Consider the following 27,612-nt stretch of genomic DNA (forward strand, 5'->3'; position numbering starts at 1 on the left):
GTTACAGTGTGAGAGTAGAGTTACGAGGGTCAGTACGCAATCACAACAGAGCTAGACTCTGGTAGAGTCCATTAGAGAGAGAGAAGTGTGTGAGATAAAGGGAGTGTTCATTTACAGTGGTTATTGGTGTGACACACACACACACACACACACACACACACACACTAAGGTAGCCAGTAAAAGTCAATTAGCAGTAGCAAGTGGCAAGGGGGTCGGAACCAGAGATGACCTGGAGGGGGGTGACGATCAAAGGTGAAAGGGTCAAAGAGTGGAAGTGGGGTGTGGACTTTCTGGGGGGGGTGGGGGGTATGTGTGTGTGTGTGTGGGGGGGGGGGGGGGGGGACCCTGCATCACTGGAGCATGAGCTGCTTGAGGTTGTCGTGCAGGATGGTGTCCTTGACGTCGCGGAACACCAGGCGAATGTTCTCCGTGTTGATGGCCGTGGTGAAGTGGTGGTAGAGCGGCTTCTGCTGCTGCTCGCGCCGCTTGTTCCGGAAGCACTCCACCAGGAAGCGTTGCACGTCCGCCAGGCTGTGCGCCTCCCCGGTGAACTCGGGGAAATAGTCCTTGACGGGCACGCTCTTCACCTTGTCCTCCAGCAGGTCCGTCTTGTTGAGGAAGAGGATGATGGAGACGTTGCTGAAGACGCGGTTGTTGACGATGGTCTCGAAGATGTTGAGCGACTCGCTGAGCCGGTTGGTCTGCCGGTCCTCCATCAGCACCTGGGACGGAGAGGGAGGGTACGGTGAGTGTGTGTGTCTGTAGTATGTGTGTACAGGCGCGCGTGTGTGTAAGAGAATGTTCGAATCAGATAAGAAAACCTTTTTTCGTGTGTGTGTGTGTGTGCGTGTGTAAGATTGTGTGTGTGTGTGTGCATACCTAAATCCATGTGCGTAAACGCAGGAAAGACGTACCTGGTCGTACTCGGAGGAGGAGACGAGGAAGAGGATGGAGGTGACCGAGTCAAAGCACTCAAACCAGCGTCTCCTCTCTGAGCGCTGGCCGCCCACGTCCACCATCTTGAAGGGCACGTTCTTTATCTCAAAGTCGTACTCGTGGATGCCCTTGGTGGGCTTTCGGGCTAACAATATATCCTGCTGAGTCGGCAGGTAGTCCTGAGGGGGAGGGTGGGAGGGAGAGGAGAGAGAGAGAGAGAGGGGGAACATGGTTCAGGTTGACTTTTTCATGAATACGAGACATGACCAGATTAATTCACTGTTCATGCTACAGGTAAGAGCTGCCAGGGACTGTTGCCTCTCTGTCATAATTCAAAGCATGCAAAGCAATGACCAGAGAAACTGTGTCGGATAATGTAGGTTAGGGGTTTGAATTCACATTAGCGCACATACGTGTGCACACATGCATACTTGCAGTGGGAATGACCCCTTCTCACACTTTGCATACTTGAATACGAGAGAACACAAACTAGAGGGTGGAAGAGCGCAAAACGTTGTGTGTGTGTGTGTGTGTGTGTGTGTGTGTGAGAGAGAGAGGCCTTCACAAAGAGAAAGAATAACTAGTGACAAAGCAAGTAAAATGAACTTTTTTTTTTTATTATCCAAAATCTTTTAGAACTCTTGGCTTTTAAGGGAAACAAAACAGAAATTCCCCCTCAGTGAAAAATAAAGAGCCAAATTCCCAGGGTGGGTCTGAGTGCGATCTGGCTGAATTCCTGTGTGTGTTTGCGAGTGCATCAGCCACGCCAGAGCAAAATTCCTGACATTCCAGACACAGTGACATCACAAAGGTCAACATGCCCTAGAAAACCCATCTGTGTGGTCACCAGGACAAGAGGCAAGGCCCCGACCGCAAAACACACGGAGACCCCAAATCTATCCCTCAGTCCTATCCTACCTTGCTATACAAATAAAAAGTTATTATTATTATTATTATGATTAATTTATCATTTTTTACTACCATGAAGCCTCTCATCTTGCCCCATGCACAGGCTGATCCTGGGTGCAGGGCACTGGAGAGAAGTGTTTGACAGAGAACAGGCTTTCCAGCAGCACAGTGTGGTGGCCGTTTCCCTCTCGCCCACTCAGCCCTGCTCCACTTCCCCTTCCTGCTGGGCCCTGGCCACGTTGCAGAACACCCACAGGGCTATTCACAGAGGTGAGTGGGTGTGTGTGTGTGTGTGTGTGTGTGTGTGTGTGTGTGTGTGAGTGAGTGACAGAGAGATCTTGACTTATGTGGAGTGAAGTGTTGTGTGTGTGTGTTGTAAGAGAACGGTGCTATGGCTAACAACAAGAAGTCCAGACTTTTCAAGGCGTGGCCTTACATATCCTGATCCAACTCCCATGTCAGAGAGCAAGAGAGAGTGAGAGAGAGAGAGAGAGGGAGGGGGGGGGGGAGAGATGAGATGGGATATAAAAAGACCACAAGAGAGAGGAAGAGGATGGAGGAGTGCAAAGCACGAGATGAGAATGAATAATAAATTAGCTGACGCTTCTATACATACATTTTTCAGTATATATGGTCCGAGCGGGAAAGGAGGAGTGTAAAGCCTGGTACACACAAAGATAATCTGTCAGATTTTGGCCCGATTTCTCCCCTTCCGACCAAGGACAGCAAACGCCCGATTATCGGATGGCTCTAAAGATTATCCTACAAGATTATCCTGTGGTGTGAGGTGTGTTAAGAGTAAATTTCTCCCGACAATCTGCTCGGAAAATGGTCGGGGCCGACGATCGTAAATATTAAACGTGTTCAATATTTACGATTGTCGGCCCCGACCATTCTCCGAGCAGATCAAAAGTCCTCTTGTGTGTGGGCGAAACTGACAACTTAGTCGTGAGTCCGATTGTGACGTCGAATGGAATGTAGCCAATCAAGAAGCGAGCTGACTGACGCGTCTTCTTCTGCACTTTATTTGCCCTGTCGCACATGGCTGCCTCGTACAGGTCAGTCAGGGTACTACTAAATAAATGGATAAATGAATAAATGAATGAATGAAAGGTCTTTATTGTCATTGCTATAGTACAGGTACCAAACAACGAAATTTAGGAGGGGTGGCTCCCCTGGTGTTAGGAAGAAAAAAAAAGAAAAAAAAAACACAAGAAGGGAAGGAGCTGGTTTACATAAATAGAGGCTATGTACACTATCCACTATACTATACTGTACAGATAGACGACTAGGGTTGATCATATTGCACATAGTGTTATTGCACATTCATTTAAAGTGTCGCAGTTTGCAGGCTTGAAATGTACATATTTGTGCCTCAGCACTACACCTGATTTTTTTCAGTCCAGCAGCTGCCATCAATCCGTCCAGACTGTCCAGGGCCCAGAACCTAGGTCTTTGCTGTGTTCAGGGCCTGGATGGCCCTGGGGTAGAAGCTGTTCCTCAGTCTGTTTGTCCTTGCGCCCATGGTCCTGTACCGTCTTTTCGAGGGCAGCCGGGTAAAGTGTTCGTACCCAGGGTGGGTTGGGTCTCTGGAGATCTTGGAGGCCTTCCTGAGACAGCGTGTGTTGTACAGCTCTTCCAGAGAGGGGAGGGGGGCGCCGGTGATCTTCTGGGCTGTTCTCACGACTCTCTGTAGCGCATTTCTCTCCGCGGTTGTGCAGCTGGAGAACCAGTTGCAGATGCCGTAGGTGAGGATGCTCTCCACTGCGCCGCGGTAGAAGGTCACCAGTATCTCCTGCTTGCTGTGTTCCTTCCTGAGGACTCTCAGGATGTAGAGCCGCTGTTGTGCCTTCTTGATGGTGGCTGTTGTGTTGTCCTTCCAGGACAGGTCATCCTGCATGTGCACCCCCAGGAATCGGAGGGTTGAGACTCTCTCCACGCTCTCTCCGTCGATGAGCAGGGGCTGGATCTCGGACTTTTTCCTCCTGAAGTCTACGATGATTTCCTGGGTCTTTGACTTGTTCAGCAGCAGGTTGTTAACCTTGCACAGCTTGCTCAGTTGCTCTACCTCAGGCCTATTCAATTAGCGGCCCACGGGCCGCATGCGGCCCAGACGCGACCCCCGATTGGCCCAGCCATAAAAGTAGAGAAAAACGTATTTCGCGAGTGTTCATACTGTAGCGAACGGAGACTTGGTAGTGTAACTCGCCCCATGCGGGAATCGAACCCCGATCTCCCGCATAAACGACGACCGCGCTAACCATTAGACCAAGATAGTTAACTCCCTTGGTGGAGCTGTTAACGGGCCTCATACAGGATCGTTACCATACAATAGTAGCCTACAGAACGTGAATATAACACCAGGGCTCTCAAATGTCACGCATTGGGCGTGGCAAGGTGTGACGTGTGAGCGTGTGAACAGTCAACCCAATCAGGGCATTGTTTAATATAACGTTGCTAGACACACTTTAACAAACAATGCCCTGATTGGGTTGACTGTTGCTAGAGCGTTATATTCACGTTCTGTAGGCAGGCTAGCTAGAAGTCCGATATCAACTCCAAAAATGTCTTCGACTTTCTCCACCCTGAAACGCAAAATTGACGATGAAAACCGTCGGTTTAACCCTGCCTGGACTGAAAAATACGTGTTTATTTTACCACAAAGTCCAAATGCCAAACCGATGTGTTTAATATGCAATGAGTGCGTTGCGGTACTTAAAGATTAGAATATTCGGAGGCACCACATGGAGAAACACCCGACTTTCCGGGCCAACTTTCCAGAGGGATCTCAGGAGAGGGCTGCAAAAGTGCAGAGTTTGATTGCATCCTACAATCGGAGCTGTACAACGATGGTACGGACATGCACAGCCCAAGAGAGAGGTACAGCAGCATCCCTTCGTGTTTCCTGGATCTTAGCAAAGAAGAAAAGGCCATTCACTGATTCTGAAACCATGAAAGACTGTATGCTGGCCGTCATAGATGAAGTGATAATTGACAGCAAAATTAAAACGAGTGTGTCATCTGCTATTAAAAACGTTCCCCTGTCAGACACTTCAAACATTCGCAGGGTTGAAATTCTTGCTACAGATGTGTTTGAAACACTGTTAAAAGAACTGAAGAAAGCTGATGTTATGTCTATAGCAGTAGACGAGTCCACAGACAGAACCGATATCGCACAATTGTGCATATATGTCCGTTTTTTTGACGGCAAATGCTTCCGAGAGGAATTGCTCGGTTTACTGCCGTTAGAAGGACACACAACTGGCGAGATAGTCTTTAAGAACATTTCAGAATTTTTCAAAGACAATGGTCTAGATATGAAGCGTGTGGGAATGCTTGTGACGGATGGGGCTCCATCCATGACAGGGAGAGTAAATGGTTTGACAGCACGCTGGTCCGCTGTTGCACCTCAGATAACATCCTTACACTGCATTGTGCATCAGACGGTGTTGTGCGCAAAACTCAGCGGGGAGCTTAAAACAACAATGGACAACGTGATGGCTACAATTAATTTTATTCGCTCCACTTCGAGCCTCCAACATCGCTTATTCCGCAAGCTGCTGTCAGAAATGTCTGCTGAGCACCACGACCTGCTTTTGCACAACGACGTCAGGTGGCTGTCCAAAGGCAAGGCACTGGAGCGTTTCTGTGATCTCAGAGAGGAGATTACAACTTTCCTCTGCAGCAGCAAGCAAACGAAGGCAGAAACACACTTGAATCGCATACTGGACGACAACTTCATGGCTGATGTCTGCTTTCTGAGCGACATGTTCAAACACCTGAATGACCTAAATGTGGGGCTACAAGGCAGAGACAAAACTGTGATTGATCTTGTGGAACAGACGCGCGCGTTTCAAATCAAACTGGACCTTTTCGCGGCCGACTTGTGCACCGGCAGAATGCTGCATTTTCCAACGCTCCGCAAATGCGTCTCATCCCCGGCACAAATCACAGATGTGATGACTGATTTCATTGCGAGGTTGAAAGATAACTTTGCTGGTCGACTGGATGGGCTTGCTCTGCCCGCAGAGGTGATGGGCTTTGCCAGAGACCCGTTCACTGCTGCAATAGAAGGGGACTTATCCACCAGAGGAAAGGGAGTGGTGCCTTCCATCGACGAGGGGAAATTCGTACTTGAACTTGTTGACATGCAGTCATCCTTAACCATGGCACAGGAGCTTCGCACTAATGGACCTGCGAAGTTTTGGAGTGATGTCAACGTGCACCAGTTCCCTAACATTAAGAAAGTAGCAATCCATGTGCTCAGTATGTTTGGATCAACATACACCTGTGAAGCAAGCTTTTCACACATGAACACAATAAAAAGCAGCTCTCGTTGTTCTCTGACTAACAGTACTCTTCACCAATGCCTTCGGATTGCATTGACATCTTATGAGCCAAATGTCACTGCTCTTGTTCAGAATAAAAAATGTCACTTCTCACACTAAGAAAGTCAGCGGGATAAGATTAGATTAGATTAGATTAAATGTTATTGTTTAACTGTAACTGTAACTTGTTTAATTGTGCACTCAAGGCATTGATGGTTATTTTCATTCAGTTAAAAGCACTTTGTGATGTGCCTGGGTCAGCTATGACCAAAATGTTTATTTTACAAAAGGACTTTTTTATTTATTTGTATATGTACACTTTTTTATGCACTTTGAGATGTGCATGGGTCAGTTGAGACCAAAATGTTGTTGTTTTACCTAAAAAATTAAAAAAGTATTGATATTAGGTTCTGTTCAATTACAGCTCTTTTATTGTGTTCAGCTATGACCAAAATGTTTATTTTACAAAAGGACTTTTTTTTTATTGGTATACTACTGTACACTTTTTTATGCACTTTGAGATGTGCATGGGTCAGTTGAGACCAAAATGTTGTTGTTTTACCTAGAAAGTGAAAAAAGTATTGCTATTAGGTTCTGTTCAATTACAGCTCTTTTATTGTGTTCAGTCAAGTCTTTTTGACGTGCCTGTGTCAGATGTTACCTAATTTAAAAGGAAAACTATAAATAAACTGCTTGTATTTCATTAGGCCTACATTCATTTGTGTTGGTTTGAAATGTGTCATTACCTGGTGCCTAGGCTACTGGTCGCTGAAAATGTCTGGCCCAGCAAAATTTCTTGGTTTTCAAATCTGGCCCAACTGAATTTGTAATTGAATACCCCTGCTCTACCTCATCCCTGTACGCCGCCTCGTCCCCCCCCGAGATGCAGCCCACCACGGTGGTGTTGTCTGCAAACTTTACGATGGAGTTGCTGGGGTGGACGGGGGTGAAGTCGTAGGTGTAGAGGTTGTAGAGGATGGGGCTTAGCACGCAGCCCTGGGGGGACCCAGTGCTGAGTCTGAGGGCTGTGGAGGTGTGGGGGCCCACCCGCACCCTCTGGGGGCGGTCGGTCAGGAAGTCCTTGATCCATGCACATATGGAGTGTGATAGTCCCAGGTCTAGTAGTTTGGTCACTAGCCTGTCTGGAAGGATGGTGTTGAAGGCGGAGCTGACGTCCACAAAGAGCAGTCTCGCGTAGCTGTTTCCCCTCTCCAGGTGGGATAGAGTGGCGTGGAGAGTCGTCGCGATGGCGTCCTCTGTGGACCTGTGGGCTCTGTAGGCGAACTGGTATGGATCCAGGTTGGGCGGGAGGCGTGTGAGTATGTGGGCCCGGACTAGTTTCTCGAAGCACTGATGCATGATGATTGGTGTGAGTGCCACCGGGCGGTAGTCGTTTAGGCAGCTCACCGTGCTTTTCTTCGGGACTGGGATGATAGTTGAGTTTTTCAGGCAGGGTGGGATGGTGGGATACTACCCTGATCACATGAGATTTCTGGCTTGGGGGAGGTGATTCTAGACTGTCGTAGATCAGATATTTATGTATGTGGTGTGCTCTATTAGGAATATCGGATCACACCACAAACAATACGATCAAAACTGTTCAATCTATGATTTTTAATCTCCATGTGAGGGGTCTCTCTCAGATAAAAAATCTGTTAAGATTTAGAAAATCTTTATGTGTGTACCAGGCTTAAGTTTCACTTCCCTTATCTGGGAATTCATTCATTATTTGTCACCGTCCCTTCCGTTAAATGTCAAGCATGCACTTTTGGTACTTTCCCACCCTCTTTGGCCACAGTACTTTGGGTACTTGAAGCATATCAAACACCTGCTATGCCAATGTGCGAATCCCAAAACTACCTTGCTTGTAGAGCGACTCTCTGGAGCAAAATCCTTGTCAATCCACTGCACAGTTAACGCGTATTCGCTTTTTTTTTTCACACGAAGTTCATGGCCATTTCTATGCGTGTAACAGAGTAGCTTGCTAGTAAGAAAATGTGTTTAGAAAGTTTTTCCATACAAAATAGTGTACATTTATTTCAGATACTGTAGTGGAACTTCAGTTCCAGTGTAGTAGCCACCATCTTGTTGTGACATCTTTGTTTATCCCGCCCCTTTGTCATTTTGATGGTTTGTTGGTCCAAAGAACCACTATATCTTATTACATTTGGCCAATGAGACCAAGGGTAGTAGGAATCTGCGGGTGAGTAGTTTGGCACAACACCATAAAGTGGTATCGGGGCGGAGATATCGGGGTAGTTTTACGAGTACTTGAGCATGGTATCGGGTACGAGTATGAGTACTGATATCCCTAAAACAAACTAAATGTCAAATAGCCCAGTAAAGGACAGTGCTCGAATGTGATCCCAGACTTCATAAAACAATCATGTGATCTCATTCCATGATCGCTACCGATTTCTCGTAGCCGTTAAGCACGATTTTAAAGAAAAAAGAAAAAGTGAACTGAATACGGTACATATTTGTTACTTCCCATTCATGACTGAGACTTACCGGCTGTCCAAGCTTTCCTAAATTGTCCAGGAAATACTTCACCGACTCCCCCTGAGAGAGAGAGAGAGAGAGACAGAAAAAAAGAGAGAGACCATTAAAATACATGTCAGATTGGTTCAGTAAAGTAAACACACTTCTAGACATACGGTGAGTAAAGAAGGTTATCTTTGGGTCATCCTCTTTGTTATCGTGTTGATGTGTATTTCCTTCTGTTGGAATCCTAGTCTAAACACACTTTTTCCCACTGTTTTCTTCTGAATGCTCCACATCGCCTACAATCAGTTATTCCAGAGACATCTGGGCAGTTAAGTCCCAGCCTGACAGACCAGGCCTTCAGAGATGCAAAGGGGGAGGGGGGCACACACACACACACACACAAAACATACACACGAAACGGTCTCTGAGAAGAGAGAGATGTGTGACAGTCTCTCTCTCTACCTTCATCATCTTGACCCCTGACCCAGATACGCAGATACATGCTCGCAAGCAAGCATGCACTGTGATCGACACTAAGCCACTAAAATCAAAGCAATGTGGCCAGACTTGCTTCCTGCGCCTCCCTGACTGTAGCAGGAAACGCAGAGGTCTCACAGCAACTAGTTTCAGAAACCCACATGTGACTGAAAAGGACATACAAAACCAACAGCAGACACACAAGGCTACACAAACATAAATAGCATAGACACAAATAAGAGACTATCCATGCTCTGCAAATGACATAGCATTTGCACTGAGCACAACAATACACAGCTTGCACGTACACACATACACGTACACACACGTGTACACACACACACACACACACACACACACACACACACACACACAAACCCTGAACAAGCTGCCCAGGAAGAAACAAAAACAGCATAAGAGGGAAAAAACAAACAAAAGAAGGAGAGAAAGTGTGTGTGTGTGTGTGTGTGTGTTTGCTAAAGGCCTAAATGTTCCGTAGCAGAGAAGAGAGCAAGGAAGGGGGGGTTCTGACTGTTACAGCCACATGGCGTTGGGTTATGATTGGCATCCAAAGACAGCGTTTGAAATACTGTTAAGATTAATCAACTTCTTGTCTTCAAAGAGTAGGCCTATTAGTGAATGTGTGTGTGTGTTTGTGTGTGTGTGTGTGTGTAGTGTTGTGTAGCTAGCACAGTGCATCCTTGGTGGCAATATGCCTGAACTTCACCCATTTCCTTCCTATGATGAAAGCCCAAGCACAGGCTGGGTGTACCTGCTGTATTGTGGTGTACAGGGTGTCAATGAACACAGGAGCACATCTCTGTGCCACTGTCAGCTTCTCACTGGGCTCAGTAACCTACAGACATGGCAGGTGAGTCTCAGTCATACAATGTGTAAATATGTGTAAATATGTGTATGTGTGTGTGTATGTGTGTGTGTGTATATACAGTAATTAATGTGAGTGTCAGTGCTATAAAAGAAAGGGGTACGGCAATAAGGACAGATGGACACGCGAGCGCACACAACGAAGTCCAGCTGGGATACAGGAGTCCCTGGCAGACAGCGGACGTCACATGACTCGGAGCCATCTGAGTAGAATGGGCACTTCCCCTTCCCAGAAAGCCCCGGAAGTGCCATCTGTGGCGAACACTTCCTGTAACCACAGATCTAGGATCAGCGTACCCTGCCTCCAGTCCTAACCTTATCCATGTGAGGGGTGGATACCTGATCATGTATCGATCATGTTTTTGATATGTAAAATTATCCAACAGCAGCCAAATTGTTAAAGCGTTTATGTGAGACGTCACACATAAAACAGCTGCCAGCATCGTCTGCCCTGCTGTGATGCACTTTCGTAAAAACTAATCTCTCTGTCTCTCAGATCAGTAAGAAACTTTATGTTTCCATGTTGTGTGTTTTAATATGTTTTTCATGCTGTGTTCTTATACTGTTTTTTATGCTGTTTTATGATGTGATGTTTTGTTTAATTCATTTTATGTTTTATACTGTGAGATGTTTTGTTTTTATTCATTTTATGTTTTATACTGTGTGATGTTTTGTTTTATTCATTTTATGTTTCCATCGAGGACCACTTTGGAAATAAGTGTTTTAAATAATGCTTTCAAGTGCCATCCTCCGGACATTTCTTAGTGTCATAATGTGTAAATGATGCTATTTGTAAATTCCTAATAAAAATCAAATCAAATCAAATCAAAATCAGTCTGCTGGGCGGTTTGTTAACAAAGCGAGAGACAGAGCAGTGTGCTGCTGAAGACACCAACCTCGTCTTCACATATCCACCATAAAACTAAACTTGCGGTTTTAACATCCATATATACCGTATGCTGAAGAGACACTAAAGCACAGGCTCTTTTCTGAATACCCTATATGAAGAGTGCGTCAGTTTGACACCATGTGCTGCCCTGCTTTCACTTCCGCTGCGTTGTGACTGCGGCAGAGCTATGGTGACGTATTTCAAACCGCCATGCACGCACACACACACACAGAAAATACCACACGTCCTCACACCTGCCCTGACATGACATCATGTCTTGCTCTGATGCTCTCAAGTGCTGTTGACAGACATGCATGTGATAGAACTGGGGCTGTGTGTGTGTGTGTGTGTGTGTGTCTCAACTCTCCTGAAGTACTAGGACCAGATATGGGGATACCAGGTCAGCAAAAGCCTGCATCCCTATGAGCTACTTCCTGGTTATGTGATAGCGCAGGGTAGACTAGGGTTCTGACTAGATGCTAGCAGGCCTGTTTGCTAGCACCTCCAGACTGGACACTAGGTCCTATGTTTTCTCTGAGGTCATACAGCTGGGTCATGATCACTACTAGGATGGGGTTTCTGTGGTTACTGTTTCCAGGGTGATAGTGGCAGTGAATGCTCTAGAATGCAGAGGAACCTGAAGGGCCTGTCTGGTAGGGGGAGATGCAATGCTTGCCGCATCACACTTCTTTTTTTATTATTATTATTATTTATTTAGCACACGGTAAAAAAAAAAAAACATACATACAATAACCGTAATACATCATAGGTAGAGTAGGTGCAAGGAAGACAAGAAACCCAGAGGGGCTTATCGAGCGTCTCCGGTGATCATAGAATTTGATTAACAGTGAATTAAAAATATTCAAGGCAAAATATTAAAATGACAGAACAAAATAAAGAGATCAATAAAGAACAAAACAAAAAACAAAAACAAAAGCAAACGAACAAACGAAAGAACTGGAGAAACATATGAGAAACGAAAGTAAAGATAAGTTTACATAGTAAACTTTACATAAGAGAAACAAATTAGGTAAATCAATCGTGATCAAGGAATAAGTGTTGTCTTAGTAGGTAGGGTGAGAGGTCAAAGAAATGAGAAGGGAGTTGATTAAACACTTTGGCTCCTTCTGAAGTGAAGTGAAGTGAAGACTAAATTGAGACAAGGATGTACGACACACACACACACACCCTGTAAACACACACCAACAGGAGTGTGTCCGTGTGTAATTGCACACGTGTTTGTGTGTGTTGTGTCAGTGTAACAGAGAGGGTGCTGGCGTTCACTGAGGACTGCGGTCGTTGTTGCACAGGAGCCCACAGTCTAATCACAGCTCAGCATTCCGTTACGGATCATTCCCCCTTCCCTCCCTCCCTCCCCCCCCCCCCCTTTTCCTCATCCTGGTAATCTCAGCCTCCAACTCCGATATGAAGGAAAAGGGGCATTTCAGGCTTCGTCTCTGGGGTTTGTTTCTAGTAGTATTTTATCTCTTTTCACAATCCAGGCATTCAGAATGCATGCTGTATGTGTGTGTGAGAGGAAAATGCTAACTCACACACACACACAAATCAAGTGTACCATAGAAAATGGAAACAATGGCCTTTCTTGCCCTCCCTCTCTGTCTCCTGGCACAGAAACTAAAAGAACCGTTTGAGAGAAGGGGAGGGAGACGAGACGAGAGAAAGGGAGCAGGAGCAGGATGAGGAGAGAAAAGGGGGGGATTGGGTGCAGAGAGAAACGGCTGGGGCAGATCTGGGAAGACACTGCAGTATCAGTTCATCTCCTCCGCCCTGATATGAACATACATCAGACCCCATGGTGGCTCCACATCTCTCTCTCACACACACGTACATGCACACACACACACGTTCCGTTCCATCCACACACACACACACACACACACTCCATCCTCCCACAAAAACACTAGTTACTGGGTTCCAACTCCCCATTCTGTGAACACTAATCTATCATACCTGAGACAGTCCTACCGTACACTACTTTGACAAAAAGAAAATACTGCTAAGATGCAAGCTCAGAGTTGATATTTTGTAAAGTACATAATACGTACACAATAACAATGTTTAGTTTCAGAAATCAAACATTCTGTCTGTTCTCTCGACACACGACATCAGAAGACCTTTGACCTCTAACCACTTGCACAGAAGACGACTTACACTAACACACATATCACACATGTCAAACACGGAGTCGCCACATACCACCCTGTAACACTTAACTCCTCGCATAAAGCCTTCAGTGAGTAATGTATGGAAAGTGGGGTTAAGATTAAGATTATGCAATACCCAGGAAAGGGTTGATTATGAGAGGATAGTGGGGTACAGGGCAGTGGGTGAGTGGATAAGGAGGGTGAGACGCTAAAGCAGGCAGTAGCTGAGGACATAGTGTGAGAGAGAGAGAGAGAGAGAGAGAGAGAGAGAGAGAGAGAGAGAGAGAGAGAGAGAGATAGAGAGAGAGAGAAGGCGTGGGTGATGGTGGTGAGAGGTTGTGAAAGCAGGAAGCATAGCATGTTTGGCACCCAGCACACGTGGTCCTTGGATTACTGCACACAAAAGTGTTTTGTTTAGTTTCCTTTCCTCTCCCTCCCTCCCTCCCTCCCTCCCTCCAAAGCCCAGTAAGAGTCAATGTGGGGACAGATATAAAGAACAGAACAAACCAAACCAATAACCCAAACTTTTGCCGCATTCTGCCTTTGGGTTTAACCACTGCAAAATTATAAACAAGACTCAAAACTGGAAGCATTGTTTCTACTTGAGTGGAATCCCTACAGTGCAACTGGGTATAGAGGGGGAGTTGTGCTGCAGAGGAATGGTGTCTTAGAGAGAAAGGGGGTGCAAAAGAGGGGGGTTGAAATGAGTTTAGAGAAAGATGAGACAAGAGGGTGAGGAGAGAGAGACGGGGGAAATGGAAGGGTAGAGGAAGGAGGAGGGAGGACGGGGGGAAAAGTAACAGAGAGGAGAGAGGAAAGAAGGCGTGAGAGGAAAAGAAAGAGGAGACAAGGAAGAGAAAGAAGGAAGGGCTGAAGAGGATGGAGGGGTAAACACGATGGAGGAGGGAGACAGAGATTTGTGGTGTGGTTTAGTCGAGGAAGATAAGAGGGTGGAGACATATAGAGGAAGGGATGGTAGCAGGTTGGGGGGGGGGGGGCAGTTTTAAATGTGTTCTACTCTGTTCTGTCTTCTCTCTCTCTGTCTCTTTATCAGTGTTGGGGATCTGAGCTGAGCTGCATCTCTGTCATGTTCTCTCATGTCCAGACCAGCATGTTCTCTAACTGTGTGTTTGTGTGTGTATGTGTGTGTGTGTGTGTGTGTGTGTGTGTGTGTGTGTGTGTGTGTGTGTGTGTCAGCAGCAGCAGTCTCTGCATAGCCTCTGGCCCTCCAGCTAGTGTGGCTATATCATGCCATTTCCAGCTAGTCCAGGGACAGCTTTGTGGTTCCACCCTCCATGTTTACAGTAAGGGCTGGTATACGAGGCAGAACTGATTCTGGACCTTTGTGTAGAGCCGTGTCAATAATCCCCTTTGTTTTTATCCACACAGATTTCTCGAATAATCTTTACCATTTTGCACATACGACAAAATCGACAGAAATATGGCCATGTCGTCCTTAGTGGTCCTAAGGAGGTCTAATTAAGACCTCCAATAGGTCTAAACGTCCTATTGGAGGTCTTAAAACATCTGTCACAACTTTGACTTTGTGGTTAGCCATCCCCTGAAACTCCTGTGAAGCTGATGAAGTGCTGTGTAAACTAGCGGAAGTGAGAGTGTTTGCAGAAGTGGGAGCATGTTGTGCGAGTCCTACCGGTCATGTTGTCACACTGGGATAAGTGATCATGTGACCCAGAAAAAACACACAAAAACACTGCGTCTCTGGTTCACATGAAATCGCAAGGTGAAAACAACCATCGATGCAATACCAAACAAGATTGAAATTGATATTTGTAAACGAAAGTAGTTGCATTGCATTTGCGGGTTGAGAAATGTTGCCTGGGGACCTGAAGGGTATTATAACAAAAGCAGTGGCAAAGTGGGTCTGATATAAACACCAGCTTGGCAAGACTATTCCCCTGCATCGGTCAAAGCAATTATACATCACTTCCTGGAGAATGGGACACTGTCATTCATAGCAAACACTGCAGGGATGAGGGGAGGGAGAGAGAGAGAGAGAGAGACTAATGCGGGGTACACACATAAGGATATTTTGGCCGGTTTTGGCACGATTTTGGGATGTCTGAAAACGACAGAAAACGAGAGAAAACGCCCGATTGTCAGATGGATCTTAACATTTTCCTATAACAAAATCCTGTGGTGTGAGGTGTGTTAAGAGTCAATTCTCTTCAATTGTGCAATCAACTCTCAACCTGCTCGGAAAATGGGCGTGGGGAACGACAGATTCCGGACTCTAGAGTCTCGTTCCCCAAGCCAGAAATCTCGCGTGAACCCATCCTTTTAATATTGCCTTTAAATTACAAAATAATTAAATTAAGATTATATAATGATTAAAGCACTTTGAGCCGCAACGTTTGCAGGAAAAGCGCTATACAAATAAAGTTAATATTATCTAACGTAGTACCCTGACTAGTCAGCTCGCTTCCTGATTGGCGAGCAGGGTTGCCAGATGGGAATGACATTTTCCACCCTAACCACAGTCTAAAACCGCTAATTCCACCAAACAATCTGGCAACCCTATGATTTCTGGTCGGAAGTATTGAACACATTTCACATTTACGATTGTCGGCCACGCCCATTTTCCGAGCAGGTTGCCGGGAGAGATTGACTCTTAACACACCTCACACCCCAGGATTCTGTTATAGGAAAATGTTAAGATCCATCTGATAACCGGGCGTTTTCTGTTGTTTTCAGACATCCGAAAATCGCTGAAATCGCAGAAAATCCGTATGTGTGTACCCCGCTTAACTCATGAGTTAAGGCCGATTTAAAGTTCTGCGTCGAATTTACGTGCGTAGCTTACGTAGCCTACGTAAGGGGTCTCGCACTTTACACTTCTGCGTAGGCCGCGCTGCAATTACACCGTCACATCGCTAGGTGGCAGTGTGTTTTCTATGCCCCTGTGCTGTGCCTCTTCCGGTTAGGAACTCAACGGAGCTCAAAGCGGCATAATAGCGATCTTTTTGTTGTTATGCTTGTTGTAAATAAAAATTCTATGATGCATTGAAATGACATTAAACTAAGATAATACGATGGTTATCATAATTTTTCAAATCTTTATTAATAAGTAATTACAGAAAAAGTAAATGACATTTCTGTCATGGCTTCCGCATTTTGGCCGACGAGAGAGTCGGAATCTTGTCGGAATCATGTGCTACCAAGCGGACCAATCACAGAGCTTACTGTTGCGTAGAAACTGACGCGTTCTTAACATTTTGGAGATGTGCACGTCAACCCTCTCCGTAGGCAACGTAAGGCCACGCGGGACTACGCAAGGCTACGGCATCGATTTTACGCAGAACTTTAAATCGGCCTTTACTCCATGCCCACCAGCAGCAACACTGATTGTGTGTGTGCGTATCTTTCTGTGTGTGTGTGTGTGTGTGTGTGTGTGTGTGTGTGTGTTAGGGCTGCACGATTTGGGGGGAAAAATCGAATTGCGATTATTTGGACAGATATCGCGATTGCGATTAATTTGCGATTATTATTTTTTTAAATAGCAAAAAAAAAAAAAAAAGGGAGTTTTTGTAAAGTGTGGCCATATCTCCGGCTAGGAAGGTCGTATCAACGTGCAGTTTGTTTGTACGTCTTCAGGGGACTTAGAGGCTCCCTCCTCTAGCACCCCCACAGCCCGAGCTACGAGTGAAAGAACTAAACTTACATTGGGTTGCTTTAAAGTTGGGTTGCTTTAAAATCAAGCTTCAGATTAAAACATGTGATGGAGCATTACTAACCTGACTCAGGTGGTTTGTTTCACACAACCATCTAGGAAAGCTTAATTGGAAGCTGTTTGGAAAAGGGCAGGTACTTTCAAAAAATACTTGGCAGGTGATTGGATGAATCTATCTATCACCTATTTTCAGAGAGCATTACCACATGATACCATCAAACTATTAACTGCTCTAATTCTAATGCAAGGATGAGAACTTAAAATATATGAATTGGGACAACATATTTATTTATGTTTTTTTTAAACAGCAACACCATTTTGTTTCTCTCAACAAGTGTCTTTTTTTTTTGACGTTCATTGACGTTGAATCCGACGCGCTGTATGACGTATCCCATACGGGTAGTGGTGTTTCTCAATCCTCTCCTCGGGGCGCCCCAGCCGCTCCACATATTTGATCTGTTCCACCACCAGCACACCTGATTCAACTAATCAAGTCCAAAGCAATCAAATCCAACCCTTTGGACTTGATTAGTTGAATCAGGTGTGCTGGTGGTGGAACAGATCAAATATGTGGAGCGGCTGGGGCGCCCCGAGGAGAGGGTTGAGAAACACATAGTGAGTTGGACTTGTGATCGGAAGGTTGTGAGTTCAAATCCCGCCTGAAACCACACCACTACTAGTGTGCCCTTGAGTAAGGCACTTAGCCCTCAGTTACTCCAGGGGGAATGTCCCTGTAATTCGTAATTGTAAATCGCTTTGGATTAAAAAAGCGTCTGCTAAATGGCAAAAAAAAAAAAAAAAAAAAAAAACGCAGGCAAATCGCAGGCTTTGCGATTAGCTAATCGCGTCATTTCAAATCGCGATTTCGATTTAAAATCGATTAATCGTGCAGCCCTAGTGTGTGTGAGCTTATTGCCCATATACGTGTCCGCCTCTCACTCACCAGCTGGAACTCCCTGCGTCTGTCGTAGGCGTCCTGGATGCCCTGGTCAGCCCACAGGGCCCGGATGGCGGTAATGTACTTCATGAAGACCTTGGTCTCCACCATGCCGTGGGCGGCGATGGCCGAGCGGGTGTCGAAGGCCATCATGGTCTCGCCGTAGGTCTGGTTGGACGGGTTCCCCCACGGAATGAGCAGCTTCTCCCGTGCGTCCACCAACACCCGCACCCCTGGAGGGAGGGAGGAGGAGGGAGAGTTAATGATGAGGAGGTTACTTGAACAAGCAGGATTCACCCAAACAATAATAACAAATTAAATATCATATGTGCAGTGGTGTAAAGATCAGATGTGTGCAATAAACTATTTGACACATATGTAGGCTATTGACCTAGGTCTTCTGTATGCATAATGATGTGTTATGGTGTGAGCTGTCTGTCTGGGGCTTTACACACTACAGCGATGACACAAACCAGCTCTGTAGTGTAAACACCAGGGCTTCATATGGCCAGAGATAGTCCTGCTGACTGAGTTGCCACGCCCAAAAACACTGCGTCTCTCAGTGTGTCTGTCTCACACAAACACCATCTGAACACTGTTCACTCTCTGTACAGTACACACACACATCACAACAGGAAATCCAGTGCTTAGATGTGTTTATAAAACGCACAGAGAAAGCAGGGGTGTGATCAGTTTCAGCTTGTCCCCTGGTCTATAAATAGGGGTGTCCTGTCCTTGCTAGAGAGCCAGGTCGGCCCACCCTGCCCCTACCACCTGGGCTAGCCCACCCCTGCACTGGTGACATGGTATATATAGCCCACCGGTCGCACCACTGACAGGGGGTCAAGAATACGCAGTGCGTGTCAATGGTGGTGACAGGAGTAAGTGGTGTCCTGCTGTTCCTGTGGTGAGAGGTGGGGCCATCCTCTCCTTCCCCTACTCTCCTCCCTTCCACTCTCTTGGAGACAGACACACACATGCAAACCACACAAACGCACACATACACATGCACACACACCTCAGCTGAGCTAAACCCTCTCCTTCACCTCCTCCCCTCCCTTCCCTGGCCTGGCCTCGGCCCTCTCTCCCAGGGGAGGTGGAGGAGAACCAGCCAGACCTGTTCGTGTGCTGCTGGGACAGAGTCACCAGGGCTGGGGCGGACTAAGACCCGACCCACAGCAGCCCGAGCCTGCTTTTGGTAGGGGTAGTAACGGTACACGTATTTTGCCTGAAATCTTTCGGTACGGGTCCTTCGGATCGGTTTGCGTGTGTACCCAACGAATGCACACGCAGAACTTTTTTGTGTGTTGACGTAATCTCAGCCAGTACGCATGCACACACACACACTACAGAGAGATTATCAGTAGTTTAGCTTAAACTAGAGCTAGAAGTTCCTCCAGCATCCCTTAAGTCTCTTGTTTGGGAAAATTACAGTTTCTCAGTTACCTACAATGACGATGGACAAAAACAGGTGGATCGGACCAAAGCTAGTTGTTCAACTGCGATCGGGTACATCGAACTTGCTCACTCATTGACACGGCATCACCCGAATGTGAACATCACAGGTACAAGAAATTGTGCAAATCCAGCTCTCAAGTTCTCAAGCTTCTCGCTAACAATTCAGTCCGGGCCAAATCAATAACAAACATAGCAGCAGACCACACAGAACACAGGTTTTAAACATTGAAAGTAATCAAGTCTTGTTACGTGGCCTCGTCCGCATTTCAGTAAGCAAACCATACCAGTCCTTTATAAACAAGCACAAACTACAGTTGTCCACAACTTATCCAAGGCACCTTCTTTCTTAATTAAGAAAGGAAGACCCACTGTTTGTTCACTAAACCACTGTTTAATAATAATTTTAAAAACGTAAAGAAACGTACCGAACCGTGACTTCAAAACCGCGGTACATACCGAACCGAAGCTTTTGTGTACCGTCAGCCTACATCCCTACTATATAGTGTAGCACACATCTGTTGCACACATACAGGTAAAACACTACTCTTATCGAGCAACATTAACCTATTGCAATATTGCTAATTAAAACAACGTGACCACAGAAGGGGTCATAGCAATTCCAACTCAGTCATTTGAGGAACTGAAAGTGTATCCAACTCTATTACCTAAGAAATGTGCTTTTAACCGTAAGCCTTGGTATTTCATGTCATCTCCTAAATTGACTCTGAACTAGGGCTGGGCAAACGATCAAAATTTCTTTTTCGATAATCACAAGAATTAACGATCAATTATCGATTAATTGATACACTTTTTTTTCATTAAAACAACGCCTAGGGCAGAAATAACAAGCATGTTTTCCTTGGGGGAAAAAACGTTATTCTTGATTTCTATGCCCCTGGTTATGGAACGTCGCGATGGAATAGGATATGCTGGCTCGACTATTTGCATGAGCGCACAAAATCCTCTACCCTCGACAAAACTGAGCGGTGTTGTATTTATGTCACTGCGCAGTGTTTGCAATGAGCAGCGTAACTTGTTGCATCATGCCGTACTGCGTTGCGAAATTCAATGCGAAGGCAAATGCAAAGTTCATTTCTCACACATAACGTGGACAAACTAATTTCCACTCAATTTATTAATGATTATCGAGCAAAATATTTTGTGATCGACCAAGATCCTTATCAATCAATTATCGATCGTCGATCATTGATGCCCACCCCTACTCTGAACACTGAATAATTACAATCATCATTCACAGGGAATATGTAGGTCTGCTATGCTGCCTTGTTCTTTCGTCATAACCTCAAAGTATCCACAACTCCTTGGTCCTCCCACCAGGCCTGATTTCTCCAGAACTCCCAATGCAAATCAAGTGAGTCTCCATGCCAGAGGAGGATCCAAGCACTCAGTGGGCTTCCCTGGAATCTGCTTTTCTGGAGGGCAGTGGGCCCAGGCCTGCCTGCACACACACACACACCCACCCTTCTCGGCATGAGCTTATGAGACAAGGCCAGGTCAAGAGTGTGTTCAATTACACATGTCTGCTGACCAGTCCAGTTTCAAAGGTCTCTCTCACACACACACACACACACATATACAGTATATATATATACACACACACACACACACACACACACACACACACACACACACACACAGAGAGAGAGAGAGAGAGAGACAGAGAGTCTGGGCCCATGGTAAATGACTGCGTCATGATGATCAATAGTGCACGTCCATAGACACCCATTAGCCCTGATGCTGATGGCCCATTAGCCATGAAATATGCCCGCATTGAACACAGCTCAGAGTGCAGAGCGCCAAGCCTCAGGGAGGAAGAGCATGTGGGGTCACACATAATGGCTTCCCCCTTTCCTCCGTGTCACCACAATAAAGGTCCCACAACGCAGAGGTTAATACAGTCAATGTCGTCATTGCATGAATTATGCATGCATAGAAGGAGTAGGCCTAATAATAATAATACATGTCATCCATTGATTACTCATTAAGTATAATTAAATGTATGAGGCGTACAGCTCTGGTGATCAATACAACTAGGCTTGGTAAGAAAGACATTGCTAGGAGGCTTGAAATGGATGATAAAAACATCTGTAGGTCTTATTAACATTGTTTAAGTTGTCGCCTTACAACAGAAACAAACATGATGTATGGAAATCAAGCCAGAGAAAGAAAAGGGGGGGGGGTGCAGAGCTGAAGTTGGGGGAGTCACATCTGTGCACTGGTGGGGTAAACATGAGGGAAGCCACCTGAGTACCTGACACCACAGAGGTGTGCTTTCACGTGAGTGGAATGCCAGGTATTTCCGTTGTGCCTCCAGTGATTCCAATAGCAGTTCACACAAACAAAGCCCTTATAGAAAAAACATAAATATTGGCCATCATAACACCAGACTTGCAAAACAAGGGATAATAATATCCCCTTATAATGTGTTTTCATGCTTTTGTAACAAAACAAGTCCCGCTGCCTCGCCTAGCCAAATAATGGAAGGACGCAGTACGTGTCACACGCCTACCCCCAAAGTCCCAAAAAGTCCTAAATATCTCCCCAAGGTCCCAGGTCAGGGACCGAGGCCATGTTTTTTTCAATACAACGTTAAATTTCTCATATCTGTTCAATCTCATGTACTTCTAGAAAACGCTCCGGAAAATGTTTATAAAAGCTTGGGCCCTTAATTCCTCCTTCAGTCCATCTCCTAAACATGCACACATTCTCAACAGCCGTAGTCATTAGCTGAGTAAACAATAGCAGGATGCAAACAAATGTGTGGCTAAGGCCGGTCTCTCAGGATCAGAGGCTGACGGATCAGCTCATAGCTTAGGGGCAGAATACCACATCAACACAGAGAGAGCCTTACAGAACAGCCAGCCAACCAACCAGCCAGCCAGCCAGCCAACCAACCAACCAACCAACCAGCCAGCCAGCCAACCAACCAACCAACCTACCACAGGGACACAACAATGGCTTTCACACTGAGAATTAGCCTAGTCAGAAATCTTACTACCAGACAGTGACTTGCCTTTTCTCATGCTAATAATCATAAAATGATGGTAGTCTGTATTATCAACGATGGTTGTGCTACACACACACTCAGTCGGGTTCACATTTCAGAAGACCCGTGTCATAGCTTCCTGGTGGTTGGAGCGAGAGTTAAAGGCTACTTTGTACATCGAACCATTCTTGAAGTGGATTCATGAGTAACTTCAGTGTCAAACGAAACAGGCACTGTAACTGCAAACACGACATCTGTGGTTTGCGGGAACCACCATGGTAGAGAGAGTGATGGGGACTTCTGACAGGGGGTTTCCTCAGCCTCACAACCCAGATAGATTGTTCTCTCAACCAAGAGGACTGACTGTCACTGTTCCTGCACTGTGCACATGAAACAACTCATTTAAACATGTGACTAGCATATAGTGTCTAGGGATGCTCCGATCTGGATTTTTGGGGCCGATACCGATCACCGATTTTTTTCCTCAAGATCAACCGATACCGATACCGATTTAAAAAAAAAATACATAACTGTAGGCCTACAGTTATCGTATTCGTATTTTGTAATACGAATACGAATGTGAACAAGTCCAGAGGTCCAGACAACATCAACCCCAGGGTTCTGAAGGTGTGTGCTGGAGAGCTGGCGGACACATTCCAACATCTCTTCAGTCTATCTCTAAGACTGAGGAGGGTGCCACAGCTCTGGAAGACCTCTTGCATCGTCCCAGTGCCAAAGAAGGGACGGCCCAGCACCCCAAACGACTACAGACCTGTCGCCCTGACACCACAGGTCATGAAGATCCTGGAGAGGCTAGTGCTGCAACACCTTAAGCCCCAGGTGAAGGACTTCCTGGACCCCCGGCAGTTTGCATACCAGGAGAGCATGGGGGTGGAGGATGCCATCATTTACATGCTGCACAGGGCCTACACACACCTGGAGAGGCCACAGAGCATGGTGAGGACCATGTTCTTCGACTTCTCCAGTGCATTTAACACTATCAAGCCATCACTGCTGGCTGACAAACTAGCAGTGATGTGTGTGGAGGACTCCCTGACGGCTTGGATCCACAACTACCTCACAGACAGGCGTCAGTATGTGAGACTGCAGGGCTGTCAGTCTGAGGTGGTGGTGTGCAACACCGGTGCCCCCCAGGGAACTGTTCTGTCACCCTTTCTCTTCACCCTCTATACCTCCGACTTCCAGTTTAGCTCCGACCAGTGCCACCTGCAGAAGTTTTCGGATGACTCCTCTATCGTCGGTTACATCACAGACGACAGGGATGAGGAGTACAGGGCCCTGGTGGAGAGCTTTGTGCAGTGGTGCGACACCAACTACCTTTTGCTTAACACCAGCAAAACAAAGGAGTTGGTGGTGGACTTTAGGAGGAAGAGAAGGACCCCAGCCCCCATCACCATCAAGGGGGTGGAAGTCGAGAGGGTGGACTCCTACAGGTACCTGGGAGTACAAATTAATAACAAACTGGACTGGACTGACAACACCGAGGCTCTTCTCAGGAAAGGGCAGAGCAGACTGTTTTTCCTGAGAAGGCTGAGGTCTTTCGGTGTCTGCAACAAGCTGCTGCAAATGTTTTATCAGTCGGTGGTTGCCAGCGTTCTGTTCTTCGCCGTGGCCTGCTGGGGTGGAAACATCTGTGCCAGGGATGCTGCGAGGCTAAACAAACTGGTGAAGAAGGCCAGCTCTGTGGTGGGGACCGGGCTGGACAGCCTAGAGGTGGTGGCAGAACAGAGGATGGGGAAAAAACTGGCAGCCATGCTGGCCAATCCCTCCCACCCGATGTACTGCGAGCTGGCGGGGATGAGGAGCAAGTTCAGCCACAGATTTGTTCTCCCCCGTCAAAGTACAAAAAGATTTGGACAGTCCTTTGTTCCAGCTGCACTCCGACTCTACAACCAGGCCCTGCAGGGTGGGGGAGACCTGGAGCTGGAACTTTTGGAACTTTTTACTTATTGAGCCTGCACTGTTCTATGTATTTTATTGAATGTTTTCTGTTTTCTGTATTGAATGTTTTCTGCCCTAACTGAGCTGTTTGACAACAAAATTTCCCCATTGGGGACAATAAAGGTTTTCAATCAATCAATCAATCAATACTGACTGGATAGCCTACATATTTTTTGCTTTTTAGACAAAAGTTTTGATCCATTAGGCACCAAGCAAACGCAGACCCATTTTTATGGCATAGTAAAGGTCTGGCCTATCACCCAGTTAGGGCCTGAAGCCCAAGTCAGTCGATATGGCTGTATAAAAGACATCATAAACGTGGCCTTCATGGTTTACATACTGTTACGTCCTCCTATGTTTTCTGTTCAGTTATCTGTCTTCCCCAGGAAAAAAAAGAAAAAAAAGAAAAAAAAATAGGTTTTTGCGATCGGCCATTTTTGACGATCACCGATCGAGTCATTTGGAGTGAAATCGGTGGCCGATAAATCGGAGCATCCCTAATAGTGTCTTTATTATAGCATATACAGCCTCAGGCCTTATTCTAAAAACCAAACATTTAATCTGATTTCACAAACAAAAACAACATTTTGGCCTACTGCATGAAATAGAAAAAAATGTTGCTCTGTTTAACAATTCAACCATATCTGAATATATTTATTTGAGCCTATATGCTGAGAGACCCTTTCTCCCCCATCCTGGTCACACATCTCTATAAATGGAGGGAGTTTTTAGATGCAACTCCACCCTTTCAATTTATGACATCATAAGAGGAAGTGCAGCCACTAGGGCACCAGTGGCTCCTTGGGAGTCTTTGTTGGAAAAACCTGCTGTCACTGTCATTGACACAACATATACTTTCCATATACACACATTGCCGTTGGGAGTACAAGCAAGACTAACAGGCCCATCCTGTAGAATGCAAATAATTCAGGTTTATAACAACAAACAACATTTAAATAGCCAACAACACAGCTACAGCGGACGACTAGAATACTGGGAATTCTGTTAGAATGAAAAACGGCAACAACATAGTCAGGGATTTGTCCTCTCTATACCTCTAAATCTTGCATTGTAAAGGCCTACATATGTTTTACAATGGTAGTATAAAAACAACAAAAGATCTGTCGGTCAACAAATCACGCATCCACTAAGACGAATACAAGAGAAATCAATTGCCGAGACAAGTAGCCAAGTCCAAAGACCTTTCCTTGAACGTCAACCCTTCACATGCCACCTGTATAAGGCACATCACATTAAGATGCTGAAATGAATACATATTTTGTCATTATCAGACTATCATCGATACTTTATTCCAGCCTATCTATCCCTGATTTTAAGTCTCAACTTTTTCAAGACACCCAAGATGAGCTAATAGGCCTATATTTACAGTCATTTAACTTTGTATAGCCTATGAGTCAGGCTTAGCATGACCATTATTTGCATCAGGACTCTCAATGAGAAATGATAACAATACGTTCCTCTAGAGATCTTGTGTTCAAATAATGGGCCCAGGTGTAACCTGTAACCCTTCTCCACCTCTCGCTGTGTGCTTTCCAGAGCAAAGTGTAAGCTATGACATCATCGATACGTGGGAAATCCCCATTAAACCATGCACCCACCCACCCACCCACAGACAGCTACAGGGACATCCTCAGTCAAAATGATAATAATGGTGAAGTACTCTAAAATAGCACAATGATTCAACTTTGCCGCCTTTTCAGTTTATAGCCTGAGTTTTTGGAGAGAATGTGTCAAGGGAAGGGGAGTAGGCTGTGGTGGTGATGATCAGCCTCATGACAATCAATCATTTGCTGTGTGCAATCTGCCACATCTACATCAATCTGCCACACCTCAACTAGGGTAAATAATACTATTGACTTCTCTGGAGGTGACGACTGGGGTTGACGTACCTGCCACACAAAATAACAACACTACATCAAGATCACAGCCAATGTAAAGGCCATCCAGTGTTTTTCCAACCTTCACCCGATCTAAAGTTCTTTCTCCTTCATAAAACCTATTTGTTTGCATAACAGGTGTTATCTGATGGCAGTTGTATTGCTGTGGATTTCAGGTGACAGTGATAAAAGTGGGCTTGGCCACCAGGGTGGGCTTGGTGGTTATCTCCACTGTCTGGGCATTCTCAAAACTGGGAAAAAAAATAAAACCCATCAATGTCGCTCCCTGGATTTTAAAGAGTTCACCAATGCGTTCAAAATAAAACATGACTGAAGTCCAATCAGCTGAACTTTCAACTCAATACTCAACATTCCAAGCTGCTCCACACTGGTCAGAAGATTTTCAATGGTCTACAAAATAATGGTCTAGTTTCACAGACTGGCCAAGAATAAACAATGAAAATAATAGGCCTATATGAATTGGACAGATATGGATCAGTCAAAATAGCAACACTATGACTATACCTCCTAGGTAGCCAGTAAAGCCTAGGCCATGCTTGCTGCCATTCCGGCATGGTTGGGGGAACTTTGAATCTGGTGTAACTGTATTTAAAAAGCTCTCTGACTCCCAATTTGATAGTCATTGAGATTCATGTTTTTTCACAGTATGTGCAGTATGGTCTAGTACTAGTCTGACTAAATAAATTGGGCCAACAATAAAGCTAAGTATCTCGCACAGATCAGATTATCTGTAGCCATAACTGCTAGATAAAACATCACATCTGATCTATCAAACTGTTTTGACGTCTGATTGATTGTAAGCTGTAGTATCTTAATAATCATACAATTTCCATGTAGCTAATACGGTTCAGAGGGAACGTGTGGATGATCTGTTCCACTCATCTCTCTCCAGTCCCACCGTGGACAAACACTTTCAAATAACATGGGCGTTTCTTCTAGCTTTGTGTGCGTGTGTGTGTGTGTGTGTGTGTGTGTGTGTGTGTGTGCGCTAACTAGCTAACTGGCTATGCTAGCGAATAAGAAACAGAACCAGCGCTCTCCTCGACGTAGCACAAGTTACGGCTAGCATGCTAACTGACTACTTCCCACTCAAGACAACTCTTGAACTGGTCAAATACGTTTACACGAGAATATTTTTAAAAAACACGACAACACCAAGAAATGAAGTGCAACGTGCGCTCTTCTCGGGACCTTACCTTTTATGACATTGCTATAAATCGTGGCTCTGAACTCTTCTTTGGCCCTCTGATCGAAGTCCTGCCCGTGGATGATGCGCATCTGCTTGAGGAAAGTGGACTTGCCGCTCTCGCCCGCTCCGAGTAATAAGATCTTCACTAGCCGCTTTACGTGGGTCTTATCTCGATTGAGACATTTGTCTATCTCTTTAGATTTCCTTACTTGTTCCGCCTCACTGCTTGTAAGGAGACAGTTAGGAAAACATACAGCTAAAACGGACCGGGACGGCAGGAAATCCGCCATCTTTGAAACAACTTCATCGATACAGCGCTGGGGAGGGTGTGAGCTGAGCTCGCTCCGGAGGACACGGGCGGGCGGCGAATTTGCGA

General features: G+C 45.7%; 1 protein-coding gene across 1 annotated transcript; it reads right to left on the reverse strand.

Annotated features, from left to right (window-relative positions):
- Positions 1–350: 350 nt before the first annotated feature.
- gna13b (guanine nucleotide binding protein (G protein), alpha 13b) lies at positions 351–27,612 on the reverse strand (the record flags this gene model as incomplete). Its single annotated transcript, XM_080522508.1, has 5 exons — positions 27,244–27,612; positions 17,708–17,934; positions 8,685–8,735; positions 915–1,115; positions 351–722 (listed from the first exon to the last, which is right to left on the reverse strand). Exons 1-5 carry the CDS (start codon positions 27,524–27,526, stop codon positions 351–353), a joined length of 1,134 nt encoding a protein of 377 aa, XP_080378634.1. The 5' UTR covers positions 27,527–27,612.

This window comes from Nansenia antarctica, assembly GCF_963989245.1.
Source record: "Nansenia antarctica genome assembly, chromosome: 2".
Taxonomy (NCBI): Eukaryota; Metazoa; Chordata; class Actinopteri; order Argentiniformes; family Microstomatidae; genus Nansenia; species Nansenia antarctica.